A 21571-nucleotide genomic window follows, 5' to 3' on the forward strand; every position below is an offset into this window, starting at 1 on the left:
ATTCAGCTTAATTTCGTAATATTTATTTCTCAGTTTCATTTCTTAAACATCTTTTTTAATTCAATAAAGCTCGACTTCTGTCGGTAAACGGTCGATAAATTGTCATAACGATCACGGTGCAAAGTTAGTTGCATTTGTCATAAGTGGGAACACTGCAAATATCATTATCAACAAAGTCAACGAGTGACTTTTTCGGCAACCTCTGCATTATTATCCGAATAAGGGCAAGCAACCCGTCATACTGACCTGTATGTTGCATTTACCCTGCACATGTCTACCGCTAATCACTCACTCATCGGATGCCCAACTATTGTGCAACTGTTGAATTTCCTAAACGCACCCATTAGCTACGAAGTATCTGAAGATAAACTTGAGACGATCTTAAATATGAGAAATATAAAACCATGAATATATATCGGTCAAAGTCTCAGTGCAGCACCAGTTTAGCTAAAAAAAAATTTACAAAAAATTTACAATTGACATCAAAACGCGACACCGCGTCTCATGTGAAGCGCCCTTAAGTAGTTGATCGGTGTTCCTTCTATGATCCAGTGAACCCGCGACCGTCGCTCGAGGAGGTTCGTGATCGTTCGTTCGCGTCCGGCGAACCGAGTGCTACGCTCGGCCGGAGGAGTGGGGGGAGGAAGGGCAAAAGAGATCTAACTTTACACCAGTCATCAGCAGTATTCGTTCTCGTACTCGCGGTTTCGGCAGCAGTTGGCTTCGTAGTCGAGAGAGTTGGGTGTGAAGAAAGTTTTGCTCGTAACGACCGTCGTTGTCATCGCCGTTCTCGCGGTAGTCATCGCAGTCGTGGTCGTGATTGCCGTTGTTGCCGCAGTTGCAGCCGTAATCGCGTCATCGTCACCGTTGACGTCGCCGATATACCGTTGCCGTCATCGTCGCCCTCGTCGCAACCGTCGCTCAGCTCTGTCTCCCCTTCATCTCTTTCCCTCTCTTGCCACCCCCATTCTCTTTTTATCCCTCTCTCTCTCTCTCTCCCTCTCCCTATCTTTCTACCGTGTCTCGCGCGAGTATTGTGAAACAGTGTGAAACGCGAGGCGGGCAAGTTCCGCGAAGCGATTCGTTTGCGAGCGAGGTGACCGAATGTGCCGCTGAGAATTATGTGGCATACTGACGCAGGATTGGGATCGGTCGCGCGTCAAGTCAGCTGACATATTGCGCCCTGCTACACCGCAACAGCCTTCGGTAAGTGTCGCAATCCGCGCGGAGTGCGCGCTCTTTGCCCCGCCACGCCGCGCCGCGCCGCTCGCGAGCGAGCGCTCTACCCCGATTGCCGCGACTATTTTCGGTTGGGATAGTCGAGAGAAAAAGAGGGAGAGAAACAGCGAGCGAACGAGTCTCAAGTCGACTTGACTGTGCTCCGTTCTCCTCTCTTCTTCTCTCCTCGGCTCTGTGTACGCGTACTTACTACGTTATTCTCGATCGGAGCGCGTTTCACTAGTGTGCGTATGCGTGTGCACATATATGCGTGCGTGCACGCGCGCGCGCGCGCGCGTGTGTGTGTGTGTGTGTGTACGCGTAATCACACGCGCGAGCGCGTATAGCTGATCGGAAGTGAGCGGAACACGGCGGAGCGGACGGTGTGTAGACGGAACCGTTGACGCGTTAGGGGCCGCGATCCGCGACAGCGAGACGGACAAAGGAACGACGCAATTTGCGGCTAAGTGCGTATTCAAGGATGGAAGCCATGTCCCTCCGTCGTCGTCGTCGTCGTCTACCGTGCGTCCGTCCCTCTGCGCTCTTTGCATGCGTGTGTGCCAGCCTATCCTTCTCTTGCGCGCGCCCCCTCCGGCCCCGCGCCGTTCACCCTTGTGCCCCGTCGCTCTCTTTTTGTTCCTATCTTCCTCTCTCGCGCCCCACTTCCCGCCATCGACGTTCCCTCTTTCTCAGTCGCTCTCTTTCCTCGTCGGGCTACACGACGGCGGCGGCGCGGCGCTCCGATCCGATTCAAATGCGCGTACATTAGCCGTCGTAAATGCCTGCCCCGTTAAATTGACGCTTCTTGAGAAAACGAGGGAGAGAAGGAGAGAGAGAGAGAGAGAGAGACCTCGGTACCTGGAAATTCGAGAGCGTCTCTCTCTCTCTCTCTTTTCTTCTCTCTGTTGTTCGTTCGCTATCATTAATTCATTCAATCTTTGTCTTCCGATCCTGCGCTCGCAAAAATGTGTCACACGCGATACGACTGGTCGCCTCTCTCTTTCTCTTTTTCTTTCTCTCTCTCTCTCTCTCTCTCTCTCCTCGTCCCGTTCCTTTCGCTATCGCGCTTTGTCATCGGGCACGATGTGTCTTTTTCCCCCTTATTTTTTATCACGCGCACAGTCACCATCTCGAATAATGCTCGAATAATGCTGAAACGCGCTGTTAGGAGCGCGAACCTTCGCTTCGCGAACTTTCCGCGAACGCGGGCATTTCCGGGTCGACCGCGTGACGCATGAAAGGCGAAATGACGCAACGGGTATGACGTTCGGCATTCGTACATACGAATACGATATCCGGACGCGCGATGTCTCTCGAGGTAGAAGGCAGCCAGCCAGCCGTTTGGTCTAACGAGGGGAGGAGGCATTCGTGACGTCTACTGTACACTCACGCACTTACGCCATCTCTCCCTCCCCCCCCCACCTTTCCCGTGCCTTTCGTATCCCTCCCGAAACGTCAGTCGCGCCGACGTATGTACTTCCCTTCAGGTGTCCCTTCGAGCACTCCCCCCTCCCTCCCTTCCCTCGCGCACCACCGTGCCGTTCACGAGCCGTTGTTTACAATCTTCTTTCTGGCTCGGCGAGAGACCGATGCGGCGCGATCGGTCGTTCTCTTCCACAAGCGGCGGCGGCTCGACGACTCAACCGGGCGAGTACGATCGGTCGAACGGAACTCTCTCTCGCCGCCGCCGCCGCCGTCGCGTATTTCCCAAGCCACGCGCGCGCAACGGCCTTCCCCGCCTCTTATCAAGAATCATTTCACGTATCTGCAGCGCGGCACTTCCTCTCGCGCTTTAACTGACCGATCGCTCGTTCGCTCGGTCTTTCTCTCCCTTCCCCCCCTCTCACTCACACACACACACACACACACACACACACACACACATACACACACACACATACATACACATATACACACACATATGCGCACAACGTAAACCAATTTAGAATGGACTGTGCCCAGCGCGTATACATGCCCTTTCGGTACGACCACGGCCTGTGAATGACTAATCAGAGAAAAGTGACGGTTGCTTCAATGCATGCCGGCGCGCAACACGTTACAGTTGCCGAGTTACTTAACATTGAAAATTAGTCGCGTAGCGCAGCGCGCGTTCAAGGATGAGACTCGATAACGAGGCCTCGTCCCTTCGTTTTCCTTCCCGCAGCAGGATTCTACTGGTCCAACTCCGTCGTCCGGTGTGTTCGATATAAGAGATCAAGCAGGTGCGAATGGGGGGAGGAGGGACGTTCGCGTCAAGAGCGCGAAATCGCGCGGCCTTTCGGGGCGGGGGGGAGGGGCATATCCTGCGCCGCGAACAGGCCTTTCCTATTTTCGCTACGCTCGATTTGACGATGGAGGCATGCCGGACGTGTTTAATGAGCGCTCCTCCTTTCCTTATTGCATGCTCGCTCTCTCTCTCTCTTTCTCTCTCTCTCTCTCTCTCTCTCTCTCTCTCTCTCTCTCTCACTCTCTGTTTCTGTCAGACGTGTTCGCGTAGTTTACATTGCCGTTAACGTTAATCGCGCTTTGCTCCTTTTCGGTCTTTCTCCCCCTCCCTTTCTCTTTACTCCCCGCCCTTCTTTCCTCTTTCACTCTTTCTCTCTCCCTCTTTCTCTCTCTCCCTCTCCCTCTCTCTCTCGTTCGCTCCCTCTTCCTCCTCTTTCTCCCTTTTCTTTTTATAATCGTCATAACGGACCGTCACGAGTGATAATGAATTCTACCCCCCCCCCTCCTCCTCCCCGCCGTTATCCAGCGCGCTCCATCTATATCTATAGATATAGATCAATATGCTGCCCATGCTGCGGTCTGTGTGTGATCCAAGTTTATCTAGCGTGTCTTATTTCACCGTCTTAACCCGTGCACACGACCGCTGAATATAAAAGCTTCGCCGCGCCTGCTGCTGCTGCGCACTGCTTCTTCTTTGTCGTGCCCCCTTCACGTCCGCGCACTTCTATTCTCACGTACGTTGTGTCAAATCTCCTCTTTCTCCTCCTCCTTTCTCTCTTTCTCTCTCTTTGAGGTCTTGTTTTGTCACGCTCGTCCGCGTTTCATTTTCAACATTGTCATCCGAAGACTCTCTTACGCGACGACGACGATGACGGCTAATCCGACGACGGACACACATGCGCGTATGTACAGACATGAATTTTCTTTTTTTTAACCCTTTCAGGTATGTATTTTTCAGAAAATCCGAATCACATGAAAATTTATATACGATGGTTTCTGGGGTCGCTGATGACGAATCCGTTATCAGATTTTCGAAATTCAAGATGGCGGATCCAAGATGGCGGGCGCAAAAATGAAAAATCGCCATAATTTCGGTGACAATAGGTATTGTGGGGTTTTTGGAGTCGCTGATTGCGAATCTGTTATCAGATTTTCAAGATTCAAGATGGTGGATATAAGATGGCGGCGACAAATATGAAAAATTGCGATAATTTCGCTGACAATGAGTTTTGGACCTCGGATTCGTAATCAGCGACCTTGAAAGCTAACCAAAGTACGATATCAGCTAATCATATAAAAATTTTCTGATCTGCCAATTCGGAAAATAAATTTTGGAATTTTGACCTCAGATTCAGTAATCAGCGAGCTCAAAAACTAACCAGAATACAATTTTAGTTAATTTTATGTACATTCTATGATCCGCCATCTGGAATCCGCCATCTGGAATCCGCCATCTTGGAAAACGAATTTTAGAATGTGGACCTCAGATTCGTAATCAGCGACCTCAAAAACCAATCAGAGTACAATTTTAGCTAATTCAATAAAAATTCTATGGTCCGCCATCTTGAATCCGCCATCTTGGAAAATTAATTTTGGAATTTGGATCTCAGATTCGTAATCAGCGACCCAACAAACTCCCAAATCTTGATTTTGAGCAAAAAATTCACCCATAGTTCGTGGAAAATGATTTTTCTCTGTAAAAATGTGTATTTTTCACACTTTGTTTATTTATAATAAATGGACAACTTATGCAAAACACTTTTCAACCTTTCATGTTTGTTCCTATATCATGTAAGAAGCTAAAAAACGCAAAAAACCCAACAAGAATCCCTCAAATATGAAATATTTCATGAAAATGTGAGAATAAGTAGGTGGTAAGTATACTTACCACCATGCCTCAAAGGGTTAAGAAGAGCATTTTCCATTTCGTACGTGCGCGCGCGCGAAGCCGGAAATTGACACACTCGAGAATGAAAGAGTTGGTCCGCGTGCGCTTTCCGAAAGTCTCTCATTGAGAAGCAAACAAACCCAACCGTATCTCGGGAATTCGTGCGCGACCCACGTGCTCTTTCTCTCTCTCTCTCTCTCTCTTCCCCTCCCCTCGTTTCCCCCTTCCTTCTTCCTTTCGCGCGTGTATCGATCACACCCGCGATCCTTGTGCCACAAACGGCGACTTGGTCACGTTCGAAGACCGATCTTCGATTTCACCGCGCCTCGGGAGATAAAGACGACTCGATCGGGGTAACTTTTAATTCCAACTTTTAATTCCAAGAATATGGCGGATGGTTTTTCTGGCAGTGTAAATATTTATCGTGCTGTTCGTCCGGGAAAGTAAGAAGGCTGCTGAGGGGAAATCGTCGTGTTCCATTCATGGATTTTTATAGGTTTGTCGCGTTGCTTGCACTTGGACGCTTTTGTATCTAATGCCTGTTGTACATCGGACGCAACGAACGATATCCAATAGAGGCTCTTTCGTCTAAAAAGAGGCCAGTGTACAATGGGCATGAGGTATAAAAGTGTCATGAGTGCAAGCAACGCAAACGGACCGTACATATCAACTTCGAGGATACGCAATCACACATACACACATACACACGCATGTACAGATAAGATCGATTCGTTCTCTGTCGTACTCTCTGCCTCTTTATATATTTTATTTCCAAAGTTGGGAAAGTTACTTTGTAAAAGTATTGAGTTACAGTTGGTTTTTTTTTTTTCACTGAAAAAGTAACTAGTTACAGTTACAAGTTACTGACCTTCAAAAATAACACGTTACAGTTATAGTTATTTAGAAAGTAACGAGTCGTTACTTTTCAGTTACTTTTTTACAATAATTGTGTTATTATTTTAAATTTCGTAATTGTGTAAGTTCCCTCGATTTTATATAAAAGTAACTTGTTGATTATTATATATATTCCTCATATTGTGCATAATTCTTACAAATTAGATTCATTAATTTAAATAAGCAATTCATATTTATTCTTCAAGACTATTAATAGCAATTAATATAATAAGAAACTGAACGAATTTGATGAGGATAATAAATACTAACAATACTAAGAGTAATCTTAACATCAAAAATGAGATTTTTTCACTTAAATATATATTGATATTTTATAAATAAAGACTTACACTCATACGTTTTCTTAAACTTGCAGTTGAAGTTCTACTTGCATGAATAATTTTTTTGCCAGCGCATTTTTGCAGAGAAATGTCCAGTTATTCTCATTTCCAAATTTTTGCTCGTAACTCGAATATTCCTGCATATGCTGGCCGTGACATTTTACAATCCTTCTTCGAAAATTGAGATGTTTTATCCATTGCTTGAATTTTTTGTATAATTGAAACCACGCAGCGCACTTTATGCACCGAACGCAGGTTATGTTAACAAATAAGGACTGGCGACGCGCGACAGAAATGTTCAATAGGCGTACAATTTTTTTGAAAAAAATACAGGTTGCGTTCAGAGAGGAGACTATCAGCGCTATTGCGTCATTTTATCCTTGTTTTACGTCTAATGAACGATAAAGATAGATGACGCAGTAGCACGTTTTCCAAATGCAATCAGAATAACTATATGCTTATTGGATATCAAGCATCGCACGTCGCGTTAAGGTCGATTCACACTATACGGTACGGACCGTCGCGTACCGGCATATCGACACGACAAATTAATATGTTCAGACTGTTCCGGTAACTGTCCGTCAGTTGACGTTGCAGTCAATGGATGGATCATCCAGCGACGATAAATTGACTCTTACATCCTTCCTTTTAGACGAAGAGGAAGCCGAACTGGAAAAAATAAAAGAAAAAGAAATCGAAAATGGGTACATCCAATGTTAAAAAAGAGAGAATTTGCAGGAAAACATTGAACATTGTTCAAAGACTTACTAAAATATGACAAGTTTTATCAGTATTTTAGAATGCCGTAATGTAAATTTTATGATTTGTCAAAATTAATTGAACCTGTACTACAAAAACAAAATCGTTCCGTGAGGTAATTTCATCGACAGAATATTAACATTGTCAATTAATTTTTCTTGCTCCATCCTCTGCTGCGTCCGTTTTCTACCGCTTACTGATTCAGACTGGCGTGCCAGCATCGACATGTACCGACAAGCACTGCCAAAATATTGTTTGCGAGAATGTCGGTCGATGCCGGTGCGTCCCGTTGACGAAACGTGCAGATCGGTGTCGGTTAGTGTGAATAGTTTCATTAACCCTTTGGGGGGTTTCTGGGGTCGCTGATGACGAATCCGTTATCAGATTTTCGAAATTCATGATAGCGGACGCAAAAATGAGAAATCGCGATAATTTCGATAACAATGATATTGTAGGATTTTTGGAGTCGCTGATTACGAATCCGTTATCAGATTTTCAAAATTCAAAATGGCGGCTACAAATATGAAAAATCGTGGTAATCTGAAATCCGCCATCTTGGGAAGTGAATTTTAGAATGTGGACCTCAGATTCGTAATCAGTGACCTCAAAACTAACCAGAGTACAATTTTAGCTAATTTAATAAAAATTCTATCATTCGCCATCTTGAATCCGCCATCTTGGAAAATTAATTTTGGAATTTGGACCTCAGATTCGTAATCAGCGACCCAAAAACATCCAAATCTTGATTTTGAGCAGAAAATTTACTCATAGTTCGTGGAAAATTATTTTTTTCTGTAAAAATGTGTATTTTTCACACTTTATTTATTTATAATAAATGGACAACTTATGCAAAATACTTTTCAACCTTTCATGTTTGTTCCTATATCATGTAAGAAGCTAAAAAACGCAAAAAACCCAACAAAAATCCCTCAAATGCGAAATATTTAATGAAAATGTGAGAATAAATAGGTGGTAAGTATACTTACCACTATGCCTCAAAAGGTTAAAACGCGCGTTTTTAAATTTTGTTGTGTCGGTGCCGGTACGCGACGGTCCGTGCCTATAAATCGGCCTTATCGTGCTAGTCTGCCAGACAGTTTGACTTAAGTTTGAAATATATAAAGTAAACTATTAGTTTATAAATTAAATTATAAACTATTAAATTATAAATTAAATATATAAAATAAACTATTAAATTAGTTACTAGTCATCGAACAAATGTAGTTAAATTAAGTTACAGTTACAGATGGAAAAAACGGAACGAAGTTATAGTTACCAAAACAAAAAAAAAGAAAATAAGTGCAACTGTAACTTCGTTACAAGTAACGAGTTACTTCCCAATCTTTTATTCCATATCTCCATATCTCATTATATGCGTGTAATACGGCTTTTACACAGCGCGGCACTTACACACACGCGACATGCGTGTCGCTCGCGTTGTGTGCACGAAGGGATTCGTCTCTCTCTCTCTTTCTCTCTATCTCTCTCTCTCTCTCTCTCTCTCTCTCTCTCTCTCTCTCTCTGGGACAATGTGCTCTCCGCGTCCGTGTGTATATGTGAAATCTGCGACGAGGCTGTCCGTGCAAGCTTCGACGCGTCTGTTCAAGAATGGCTCGGCAGAGAGGCAGGTAGACAGAGAGAGAGACAGAGAAAACGGGAAGGGGAGACATGTGTGCGGAGAAATAGTCGCTCGAAGAAAAAGAGACGGAGGCTCATCGGGAGGAAAGGAAGAAGATGGTCGCTCTAGGGTTCTCTAGGCTGATTGTCGCAGAGACGGTGCGAGTAATTAACCGGTAACGAGATCCAAAAAGAGATTACAGATTTGAGAGCACTGATTGCGAATTCGCACGGCGGTTCTTCCCACGGAGCGCTGTGCGGAGGGCTCAAATTCAAATGCCGAATTTTGAATTTCAAATGCCACGTCGGCTTTGAAATTCCTTTCGCCCGTTTTCGGAACGCGCTGTATGTGACGGTCGCGTCGAGCCGCGAAATGAATATGAATCATCTCTCTCTTTTCTCTCTCTCTCTCCCTCTTTCTCGTTTTTTCTCTCTCTCTCTCTCTCTCTCCTTCCGATCTCCCGGCGTGAGTGCGCGAAAAATGTGGAACGCCGCGTCGCGTCGCGGAGTGGATGCGCAGGCACACGTGCACGCGATATATTTCGTACTGTCGCGTTTCCGCGTACGCGTGATCCACGAATGACACGCACGAGGACTCTGCGACACGCGCATGTCGTCGTCGTGGCTTACATATAACCGAGAGAAGAGTGCGTCTCGAGTCGGCGAGTCCTTCTTTCTCACTCTCGCTCTCTCTCTTTCTCTCCCCCCTCTCCCTCTCTCTCTCGCTTTCGCTCTCTCTCGCTCGCTCGCTCTCGCTCTCTTTTCCTCCTTTCCACTAACCCTCTCCGCTCCTCTTCCTCCCCCTTTTCTGAGCAGCTTCCGTTTCGTTACACATTGCGAATTTGTAGAAGATAAGACGAATCTCTCAATTAGTGAGAGTGTCCCAATATGTAACTCTCGTACATTTTCCTTAATAAATCAGTTAATACGGAGCCTATATCTGTATGAAACATGTGTTCTTACTCGAAATTTTACGTGTCATCAAATGTAACGAGTTTCGCGTAAAGATGGAAGCCGTACTTTACCCTTGAACGCCAGGATGTTTTTATTACCTTCTATTATTAGGATATTATTAGGACGGATGAATTTTCACCTACAATTATTTTTTAGCGTACATGAACCATAATATGAACCATAACATGAACCATAAATATTTGATAAAAATTTGTAGCAATGTACAGAACAGTTTTAAGCCATGTACAGCTTTTTAAAGGAAAAATAATATTTTTTACACTAAAAAATATACTTTTATTTGAGTATAAATGGCCTAAGATATTTATGAACATTATAAATCCTAGCGGGACACCGCTGTGTAATGTGCTGCTATCTAATGGCAATAGGTAAAAAATATCATCGGGTAAATTCTCACTCATCCTAGTGGTTAATGTTGGAGTGTCATAATTGCACGTGTATTGCTGACGGCGACTGTTTGAACAGTTAATCGTCGGCGCCTTGAAAGCCGACAGGTTAATATCAGACGTCAAATCAGATTTGCCACGTATGTGCATTTGTTCAAAACTAAACCGCCATGTCGTGTTAAACGGCACTTTGTCATTCTTCTGAGAAAGTATCAATTAAAATCGTTTCACGGGTTAGAAAAAGTATAACACAATTAAAACCCCAAATGTTGAAGCTTCTCGACCAAATTTACTCCGTGCGCCTAGATTAATATTTATTTTATTTTCCGTACACTTATATTATTAATTTATTTTCACCGTGAGGGGTTACGCAGTCACTGGTTAAGACGCTAATTATTCATACATACGTAATTACATAACATAATTATATTCATCGATTACACCTTTAGGCGGAAATAAAAAAGATCTCGGTTCGTACGAATGGAGGCCGGACGAAAAACAATATCTCCGTTATCGCGAGCGAAAACATCCGTTCGGACATTCGGCTGTGTTAAGAGCCGATTGCGATAAACGAGAACAATAGACTGAATAGAAACTTCAGAACCCGCAGAACTCTTTCTGTCGTGTAACCGTGTTTTCGTCTGATCGTCTGATAACAGAAGACCAGCTTTACGACCGAGTCTTTTCTCTCATGCGTCGATATTGAATTCTCACGGATCGCGATGTCAGATTGCGGTTAGATTGTTAATTAGCAGCGAGCTATTTTTGTCAGATGCTATTGTTGTAACATTTTTCGTGTCTCGTAGTCGCACGCAATGGTAACTCTATACGAGAGATTGCGTCAGACGCAGAAAAGATCTCAGCTCGCGTGATCTCTGATATCTTCGTTAGCACGAGCGAGAACATCCGCGAGTCCGAATAGTCAGCTGCTTTAAAACTCGATCGAGATAACAGAACGATTGACTGAATTTCTTCGGGAATCCTTCTGTTCCTGCAACTGAGTTTTCTGTCTGGCCCCTGCTCGTCTTAGCCATCGGAACATTTAGTTACACTAACGCACTTGTTTTTCTCGTGAACACACAAATACGCTGTCTCTTCGTATCAGTGAAATAATTATCTCGGTTTGTTGCAACGATTATATCTGAAGAGAATTAGTTCCCACTAAAAACATTTACTCTATTTGATTATGCAGGGTGTATAAAAAGTACTGGTACTGGCGCCACTTTTGAGATATTCACTGATCGTTACTTACCTTAAACAGAAATCCCAGTTTTTTATTATATCATCTTTTTCTACCAATTAATTTCAACAACTTTTGTCTGAACATTTTTTTTCTAAAATGCTTAGTTTTCGAGATATTTGGCTGTCGCGATACTTTTTATACACCCTGTGTATCATAAATATCTAATATATTTAATTGATTTAATGTCCAAAGTGTAAGAAGTAGAAGTATGGGATTTGACTTGTTAGGGGAAGGTTTAAATAGTAAATGAGAGAAAGATTGCAATGCTTTTTTATTACGATAAATTTTTAGAACGCATCCGGAATCCAGTAAAAAATTTATCTTCAGATTATTGAAAGATAAATTCTATTAGATATACAGGGTGTCCCATTTTATATGAGCCGAGAAAACTCTTGGTAACTTTTTCAACATTTAACTTACGATATCTCGCTAATTATTTATAGATTTATAGAAAGAAAAAATAGTACTAGACTTTCCTACTCTATTTAGTCTGAAGAATATATTGTTACAATAATGCTCTAGCTTTTGTTAATTTATCGACTTTTAAAAATTTCAAAATTATCAAATTAACAAAAGTCGGCGCTATTGTAACAATATATTCTTACAATACATTCTTGACAATATATTCTTGAAACCAGAGTAAAATTTGAAACCATACAACTTTTGTCTGAAACGTCTCTTAGTATCTTTTATATTTTTCGCGATTTTTGCCTGATTCATTTAAAGTGGGATACCCTATATAGAACAGAAATTGACACCTTAATTTCCCTGAACAATTCAGTTCTTATTTTCCCTCTGCGAAAATGGGGCATCAATATTTTCCGAGATACAAGTGGGAATGTTTGTAAACTTCAAGAGTAAAAGGTTTCATACGAACGACAAAATTACGCTCGGTTTCAGATAAACTACTTTAACCCTTTCACTGCTGAATTAACTTCCCTTGAGAAAATTATTAAAATATTTGGTGATCCTACGTTTTTTGGGTCGCTGATGACGAATCTAAAATCAGATTTGCAAAATTCAAAATGGCGGACTCAATATGGCGATCATGATGTACAAAATTAATGAAAATTCCAATTATTATTGATGGTGTATGGGTTTTTCAGGTCGCTAATTACGAATCTGAAGTCAGATTTGCAGAATTCAAAATGGTAGAATTTATGTGGGAAAATGTTCAATACTGCATATTTATGCTTATTAGAGATTAAACATTCATTTTTTAGTAAAATAATATTGATACGAGTATGGATATATAGTATGGATAAGAGATAGAGATACAGAATGAGAAAACTAGGAAAAGAGAACTAAAAAGTGTAAAAAAGTCAAATTTCGGCTGTTTTGGTAGAAATATTTGTTCATAAAAAAAAATCTAACCTGCAAAAAAATATTGAAAAAAAATATGTTTCTGTATATCAGAAAAATATTTGGTGAAAATTTCAAACCTCTACATTCAATATTCTCCGAGGAATTCCTAAGAAAAGCATTTTTCTCAACTTTGATTTGTTATAAATAATCACAAATGAATAATTGGGTATAAAAACCTATTGGGGTATGTTGAACAACTATTCAGTTATCTGGAAAACTCAAATCCCCGATTAGTTTTTCAAAATTATGTGATTTACAACGCAAAATTGAATCAAGAAAAGGTGGGAAGTATACTTCCCACTAACAGTGAAAGGGTTAACAGAATTTCGACATGGACCCTAACTACGTAAGGTATTTTATAATGAGAAGTGGAAAGTAACGATGTACCTTGATAGTTGTATCAAGGAAAAATGTCATTATCTGCAAATTGCTCCGGGAACAGTCAATAAAAATAAGGTCGCGAGTTATGAGACGTTCTGTACACATGGGACGTGCCGCAAGGCTCGTTAGGGAAAACAATTTTGCAATCTTTCCGCCACTGACCGTATTGTTGTTCCGTTACGCCGTGCCATTGTGAACTGCGCTCGCGTATTGAACTTGAAGCGTTTATCGCGAGAACGTGAGGGAGATATCTTTCACGTCTGCGCCGCGGCAGCGATATCGATATGCGCAAAAATATCCGTTTTAAGCAGAGAAGCCCGATGTGAATAAAATGTCGATACCTCACCGGGCGCGCGTCTATATCCGCGATCGCGCTCTCGTGTCCGTTACACCAAAGCAAAACGTCATTTTGACTTTGATAGACGAATCCTGGATCCGTGCTCGCCTCGGCTCGCGCGACAAAGAAATTAGTTGGGGAAACTCATTTTACGTGTCGGGAAGTTGACGCTTTTAAAAGGCAAATGCGTCGCCTTCGTTTCCTGCACGATTCGCAACGGCACACTAGGCGATACGACGGAGCAAGAAAGAGAGAGAAAGAGGGGGGGGAGAGAGAGAGGGAGAGAGAACGAACGAGCACTAGTCTATCACGCGAAAATATGTCAATTACGATAAAACCTGTTTTCGTCGATCGAGCCGACGATTCCGCTGATTAAATGCGCCGCAAGTTTGCGTCCGTATAATTCAACGCGGGAGAATGTTTACCGCTCGCAAAATGCATTTTCGTACGTGATTGCACGTAAACAATCGTGCAAACAACAATAGCGATCCGCGTAATAGCGGACGAGAAACCGCCGCGCGTTTCCCGAGTCAATCGACGACTCGCCTCTCGCGTTTTCTCGCTGGCTATTCACCGCGCGAAATTTGGTTCACGGTCAGGTCGCGGATTAGATTAGGGTCAAAGTCGCCAAAAATCCTGCTCGTACATTCCCGTCTTTCTCCCTCCCTCTCTCTTCGCGTTTCCCCTCCCACTCTCCGTGTGCTCGTCGCGAAAAACTCGGCAACTTTTCGGGACTTGGTTGTGTGTTGATCGATTAATCGGTCTGTCCCGTCGTTGTCGTCGTCGTCGTCGTCGTCGTTGTCGTCGTCGTCGTCGTCGTGGTCGTTTACACCTACACACATGCGTGCGCGCGCGCGTCACGCTCTCGCACGTAAAACCGAACGAATATATGTAACGCTCGTTCTCTCTCCTCGCAGAAACAAAGAAGGAAGAAACAAAGTTCGGCAGACGCGAGCAAAACGAACAAGAGGCCTAATGCTAAAGTTGGCAGCGTGCGCGTGTGCGCCATGAGACACGTGTCCGATGTGCGCGTTTCTCCTCTCCGTCTTTCATCGTCTGGACTCGCGAGTTTGTTGTTTACGACTCTGTGGGTAGGGTCTATTTTTAAATTCTCGCGATCGGTGCAAATTACATTCTCATGCGCCTTATAATTCCTCCGCCCCGATGATTTCCCGGTTTTACCAACGGTACATTAAGATCGGGTTAAGAAGAAACATCGATAAGAGGGAGAGGGGGAGAGAGAGAGAGAGAGAGAGAGAGAGAAAGAGAAGATTTGTTTGGCACTCTAAGAGGAAACTTTCCTAAGCGTTCTAAGCGTCGTACTAATTACGTATTGAACTAACAGTCCTAACTCGATGCGCACGGCATGCAGTAAAACATGCAAGTATTCAAAAGTACAAACTCAGTATCTATAATATGGAACATATATAAAAAGATAAAACTTGAAAAATAAAAGGGATACACAAAAATATCGGAGGTACGATTACCTTGATGTATTTGACAGATAAGAATCAGAATATTGGAGGAGATACACTTGGAAAAGAAATATTTAAGAAATAAAAAATTATTTATCTTTATGTTAGATATTGATAACGTATTTACTTAAAAATCTAAGTTCTTAACACTCAAAAAGAAGTATTATATTTGTAAAGTGATTTTTTCCAGTCTCATATTCTAAGCGAAGCCTCTACAGAAAAAGGATTCCTCTTTCGATAAAGCGATTAAAATAAACCATTCATCTAAAATTTATTAGATATTATTCTAATTGTTTTCCTCTTATTTATTAAGAGGATTTTCTCTTGTATCAATTAATTTTCTTATGAAGAGGCATATGTTGATTTGAATGTCGGCTTCTTTTGCTCAGTCATGTTCTACCTCTAGACATAAAAAAATAACTATACGCTCATGGGTCAGAATATTTAGAACGTTTTTTAACCTTTCGTGCCTAGTGGGACATGTACATGTATGTCCCAGAACTTCAAAAATTCATATCTTCCACAAAAATAAAGATAGCGACTTCTTCTTGAGCTGATTTTAAAGAAGAAAGATAGAACTCTTCACACAAAAATCAACACCCTTGTTTCATCCTCCAATCTACATATCTCGTTAAATACTTGTAAAATAGGGTAAAAGTGAAAAATACATATATATATTCCACAAAAATTAAGATAGCAAGTTCTTCCTGGACTCATTTTGAAGGTCAACGTAAGGACTATATGAAACAAAATTGCTATTTAATTTCAAAATAGTGGACTCAATATGGCGGACCAAAATATGAAATTTTTCTGGATTTGTAACATATTTTTCAGGGGTTTTTTGAGTCACTGGTAACGAATCTAAAGTAAAAATTTTCAAATTCAATATAATCATATCTAATATAGCTGACAAAATGTAAATAAAAAAGGTCGACTAAGTTTTATTCACATTTCGCGGAATTTTTTGAAGCACAGAATGGGACAGAGTGGAACTTTATACGCTGTGCATATTGAATTCGTCATTTTTAATTTTGAAATTTTGACTACAGATTCATAATCAGCGACTCCAAAAATCTCTGGAATATGAATTTTATTCAAATCCAAGAAAATTTTACATTTTGGTTCGCCATATTGAATTCGCTATTTTGAATTTTGAAATTTTGACTACAGATTCATAATCAGCGACCCTAAAAACCTCTAGTAAAACGTCAATTATTTATAGATATAGATGCAAATTATTTCTAGAAAAAAGTCAGGCACGAAAGGATTAGGAAAGTATGTGTGTTGCTGTAACATATAACGAAGATAATTTATCTATATTTGGTCAAATACAGTTTATTGTCACGCTGTCTTTTTTTTTCGTTGGCAACACTACCGCACAAATGGCGCAAAATTTAAATCTTGCGTGAATTTTGGGACACCCTTTATATATATATATTACTTTTCATCTAAATTTCGGTATATATTATAATAATTTTTTCAAATTAACTAGTATAACCAGTAAGAATAAAGTATAGTAAGAATAAATAATAATCCTCTTAAAGAAAAGATTAAATAATCTGCGTATAAGAGGAAATTTATATTAAAATTAATAAGATTTGCATTATATATACATATATAACATATAATCCCTCTAACTTTAAGAATAATGTGTTTATAATATTTTTCTCTTAATCTTAGAGGAATCCTCTTGAGGCCATATATGAGAATAAAATCCTCTAAAATTTAGATGATTTTGCTTGTCATGAAATTACTTTTTCTTGGGTATTATATTAAATTTCTAAGGTTAGACTCCGCTAAGGGTTACTCAGCGGGCGCTGGTAACATATTTGTTTAAGTCCGAATTCTTATTAAATTTCCAAATTCATTACGTAAGAGAGAGAAGCAACAATGTTGTTTTAATGTAATGTATTTCTTTATGAGAAGGGGAGAGTTGTGGTTTCAAGAAAATATATAGTTTTTAAGATGTGACTTCTTGGAAATTTTGCTCGGTGCAAGGACGTGTATGTCAACACAAGTATAAATATGTCGTTAGCACTCGCACCGAGCAAATATTTCGTATTCTTCAGATATTTTGTTCCGCCGGTGCGTAGGAAAGAAGGAAAAAGAAACCGAGGATGATCGCGGCGGGCCGCGATGGCTCGAGAGCGATATACCGCGACATTATTAGCGTCTAAATACGAACTCAAGCAGCACACTTTTGGTCTCGTAGCTGTGTTACCTGCTCTAAATTTAGTGCGTCTTGGTGCATATACAGGACAAGGAATATACACAACTCCCCGGTGGTTCTCTCGGGGTGGCGCGCGGCACTCCGAAAGCGCGCAAATTCTCCGCATAATTCTCCCACCTCCTGCCAATCTCTGTCGCCGTTTTGCCGTCGTTGCCCTACGATAATGCGATTAATTTCGGCTCCGTTCTATTTCCGAGCCCGGCTTCTTATCGCGCCTGTTAACCTTCTTACCTCCTTTCCCGTTCGGCCGTCTCCGTTCTCTTCCTGTTGTCCTTTGTGCTCTCGATAGTCGTACCCCGCTTAACGCCTAACGGGAGCGGAGTAAACAAATCTAACGACGTGCGCCGCCTCTCCGACGTCTTGTTTTTCACGCGAATCATTCATGGAAGGTTCCCCCTCCACATGCACTTCTCGAAAGAAAGCTCGTCGGCCGATGCGACCATTTTTTTCCCGAGACGGTCGGCGGTCTTTGTCTCGCTCCTTCCGCTTGTTCGCGGACCTTCTGGCAGCGACGTTTTCCGCGGTATTCCGAGTCGAACGCGAAAGGAAATGAATACACGCCGCGTCATCAGATGCCGCTCGGGAGTTTCGCTGAATTCTTCGTTTCCTCTCGATTCGTTCACCGTCGTGGCGCGAAGAAGGCCGAAGTATCCTCAAGGCTGTGACTTACGGCCGAGTGCCTCTCTTCCGAAATCCCGACGTATATTCTCGGGGATAAAGCGGCATCCTTGTGTGTATGTGTGCACATGAGTGTGCGACGAGTGTGAGGTGCGCGCGGGCCTGACCGTACGACTTTGCGAAGGTCGCCGCACAACACCGTACAACCTCAGCGGCCATTGTAGAAGAGGTCGTTTACTCTGCGGAGTAAACAAAGCTCCACGAATCTGACGTGGTGGTGGCGCGAGCTATCCGCGCCTTTATTCGCTACACCCGATATAGCCGCGCGCTAATCCTGACGACGATGACGGCGAGCGACGGCGGTGGTCGCGTTCACGCGTGTGTACGCGAAGGTGTGTACGCGGATGTGAATTGACTGCGCGCCATACACACGCATGCATACAGGGTGTCCGAGATCTTTTGGAAATGAGAAGTTGTGAAGATTAATCGGAGCAAACTGAGAAGAAAAGTCATGTACCATTTTGCAAAAATCACAATAGTTACTAAATTATTTGTGATTGAAAATGACTATATCTAGAGGCTCTTTTAACCCTTTCAGGGTTAGTGGGAAGTATACTTCCCACCTTTTCTTGATTCAATTTTGCGTTGTAAATCACATAATTTTGAAGAACTAATCGGGGATTTGAGTTTTCCAGATAACTGAATAGTTGTTCAATATACTTCAATAGGTTTTTGTACCTAATTATTCATTTGTGATTATTTATAACAAAACAAAGTTGAAAAAATGCTGGGTTTTTTTTTTTCTTTTTTAAGGGAAAAATCGATTCCTCGGAGAGTATTGAATGTAGAGGACTAAAATTTTCGCCAAATATTTTTCTGATGTACAAAAGCATATTTTTTTTAGTATTTTTTTTGCAGGTTAGATTTTTTTATAAACAAATATTTCTACAAAAACGGCCGAAATTTGATTTTTTTGCACTTTTTAGTAAGTAGTCAGAAGAAATTAATTTTTTTTAAATTATTTGTAATATAATTAATAACGTATTGGACCTCCCTTTGTTTTGAATACGGCTTCTAGACGCTGTGGCATGAAATCAACTAATGTTATTAAAACATTAGATTCGATTTTAACTCACTGTTCAAATAGCGCAGCTCTATATTCTTTAAGATTTCGTTTCAATTTTGGCACTCTACGATCTAATTCATCCCATAAGTGCTCTATGGGATTTAGATCTGGACTTTGAGGGAGCTATTCGAGGACATTAATATCATTCTCTTCTAAACATCTTTTGACAATGGACGAAGTATGCTTAGGGTCATTGTTATGTTGAAACGTAAAATCTTTCCCGAGACCTATATTTCGAGCGGAGGTTCGTAGATTATTTTGAAGGATATTGCGATAATAAGATCCGTCCATTCTGCCACTGATCTCTTTTAAATTACCAAGTCCTGTACGAGAGAAACAACCCCATAACATAACATATTGAGAGTGTTTTACAGTTCCAACAGTATGATTTGCATTATAAGCTGTATTTTTGCGTCTCCATACTATCTGCCTTCTTTTGGATCTACACAGTTCAAATTTGGATTCGTTGCTCTAAATAATATGAGCCCAGCATTCATTCGGTTTATTTATACGCTGTTTTGCAAAAGCGATTCGTTTTATCATGTTCACTTTTGAGATAAAAGGGACACGGCGAGCGACATAGGCTTTTAATCCAGCTTCACGAAGGCGACGGCGGATTGTTGAAATTGATGCCTTAATTTCTGTTGATTCTTTAATGATCTGGGCAGAGACTTTAGGATTGGCAGTTGCTTGAAGTTTGATAGCACGATCTTCACGAACTATTGTTTCTTTCGTCCCGATCTATGAAGATTTTTTACAATACCATAGATTTCCATCTTTTTAAGGATTTTACGAACCTCTTTAAATGAAAGATTGCGATCTCTGGCAATAGCTCGAATGGATTTTCCAGCCTTGTGGTCGGCTACAATATTAATTCGAGTAACTTCAGGAATTTCCGTTCTTTTCGGCATTTCTTTATAACTATTAGGTTATATTATGCAAGAAATTATTAGGTTAGAAAGATGTCGTTAAATAAAATATATTTACTTAGACATTCTTACCTTTACAATAATTTTAACACAAAAATAAGAACGAAATAATAGTAACCACTTATTTTTGAAAATATTAATTTCAAATACTATCCGGCTTTTTTTCGTAGAAACAGACCTATGTGTTTGTTTTATAACTACTATGTACACTTTTCTTTTATACTATTGGCTATCTGTATTAAGCCGCAGACAGTTCTATTGATAAAAAATCTTTCAGATAATTGTGTGGCGGACAAATTGATTCTTCAATGTTACTGTTTCAATGTTGACTTACTTTTGAATCCCACTGTATATATATGATATATATATATATATATATATAAATACACAGGGTGTCCCATTTTAAATGCTCTAGATAAATATTTCGAAAAATATGGACGACACGGGAAAATATTTCAGGCAAAAGTTGCATAATTTCAAGGGAGATATAAAACAACTATATCAATTTGTTTACAGATGGCACCATTTTCGAGATATTCCCTAATTATTACTTTTTTAAAAATGGAAACCCTAGTTTTTTTTATTATATCATCTTTTTCTACTAGTTAATTTGAACAACTTTTGTCTGAAACATTTTTTTACTTACCTAATATTTTTTAAGATATTTGAGGAAAACTAACTTCTTCAATATTTAACTTACAATATATCGCTAACTATTTGTCGGAAGGAAAAGTGTTACTAAAATTTTTTATCGTATCTCAAGAATTTGTTGTTACAATAGCGCCTTGACTATATCGATTAAAAAAGCTTCTAGATGTGATTATTCTCAATTATTAATAATTATTGCGATTAATAACTATTGCGATAACTTAATAACTATTGTGATTTTTGCAAAATGGCACTTGACCTTTCTTCTCAGTTTAATTCGTGTTTAATTTCCATAATTTTTCGTTTCCGAAAGATCTCGGACACTTTGTATATAATATATATATATATATATATATATATATCGTCGAACTGTACTCGCTAATCCGGCGATTAATTAAATGACCACTTGGAGAAGATTTTTTGCGGCCTTGTGCATCTGCGAGTGTACAGCCGCCAGTCTAAACTCAGCCGACGCGCTTGGCTCACTGATAAATTTCAGATTGATTTCTTTTCTTTTTGCTCCGCACAGAGAGGAGAGTGAGTGGGCTCTCACTTTTTTCAGATCTTCTCACTTTTTAATATTTAATATTGAAAATTTCTCTCTCTCTCTCTCTCTCTCTCTTTCTCTCTTTTTCATTCTCTCTTTTGTGAGAGAGATATGACCTGATGAAATTCCGTTGAAGCAACCTGTGATTCGCTTTCTCGCTACTTTTTATCTTTAGAAGAAGAGGCGCCACACGGACGAACGAAAAATTGATTACCGCGTTACTGACGTGGGCGTCAGTCCTGTCGAAATAAAAGCAGGACGATCGGTGCACGGGTTTCTTGGAAATTAACGATAATCGTCATATCGTCGCCGACTAGTTCGCTCTCCCACATCTTCTCCGAGAGCGAAGGATCACACTTGTTTCGTTAAGC

At 41.1% G+C, this 21571-nt stretch overlaps 2 protein-coding genes across 3 annotated transcripts in view; one reads left to right on the forward strand and one right to left on the reverse strand.

Annotated features, from left to right (window-relative positions):
- The first annotated feature begins 555 nt into the window (after positions 1–555).
- Positions 556–21571, forward strand: part of drn (zinc finger AN1-type doctor no) — a 36821-nt gene continuing 15805 nt past the window's right edge. Inside the window, exon 1 of one of the 2 annotated variants that reach the window (XM_019845167.2) lies at positions 556–1206. The gene's annotated coding sequence lies outside the window, so the exon portion shown is untranslated. Of the gene's footprint in view, positions 1207–1525; positions 1686–21571 lie in introns of those variants that run through there. The other variant, XM_025307361.1, reaches the window with a different exon arrangement.
- Positions 16870–18412, reverse strand: LOC105191395 (uncharacterized). Its single transcript, XM_019845165.2, has 2 exons — positions 17564–18412; positions 16870–17487 (listed from the first exon to the last, which is right to left on the reverse strand). Exons 1-2 carry the CDS (start codon positions 17710–17712, stop codon positions 17019–17021), a joined length of 618 nt encoding a protein of 205 aa, XP_019700724.1. The 5' UTR covers positions 17713–18412; the 3' UTR covers positions 16870–17018.

This window comes from Harpegnathos saltator, unplaced genomic scaffold (assembly GCF_003227715.2).
Source record: "Harpegnathos saltator strain DR-91 unplaced genomic scaffold, Hsal_v8.6 scaffold846, whole genome shotgun sequence".
In the NCBI taxonomy this organism is placed as follows: Eukaryota; Metazoa; Arthropoda; class Insecta; order Hymenoptera; family Formicidae; genus Harpegnathos; species Harpegnathos saltator.

What these genes read in the sequence shown, in the direction of transcription:
- LOC105191395 (XM_019845165.2), bottom strand. Translation starts at nt 17,712, where the DNA reads ATGATTCGCGTGAAAAACAAGACGTCGGAGAGGCGGCGCACGTCGTTA. An exon ending in ACGGCCGAACGGGAAAGGAG is followed by an intron (nt 17,488 to 17,563) that starts GTAAGAAGGTTA and finishes GCATTATCGTAG; the next exon opens with GGCAACGACGGCAAAACGGC.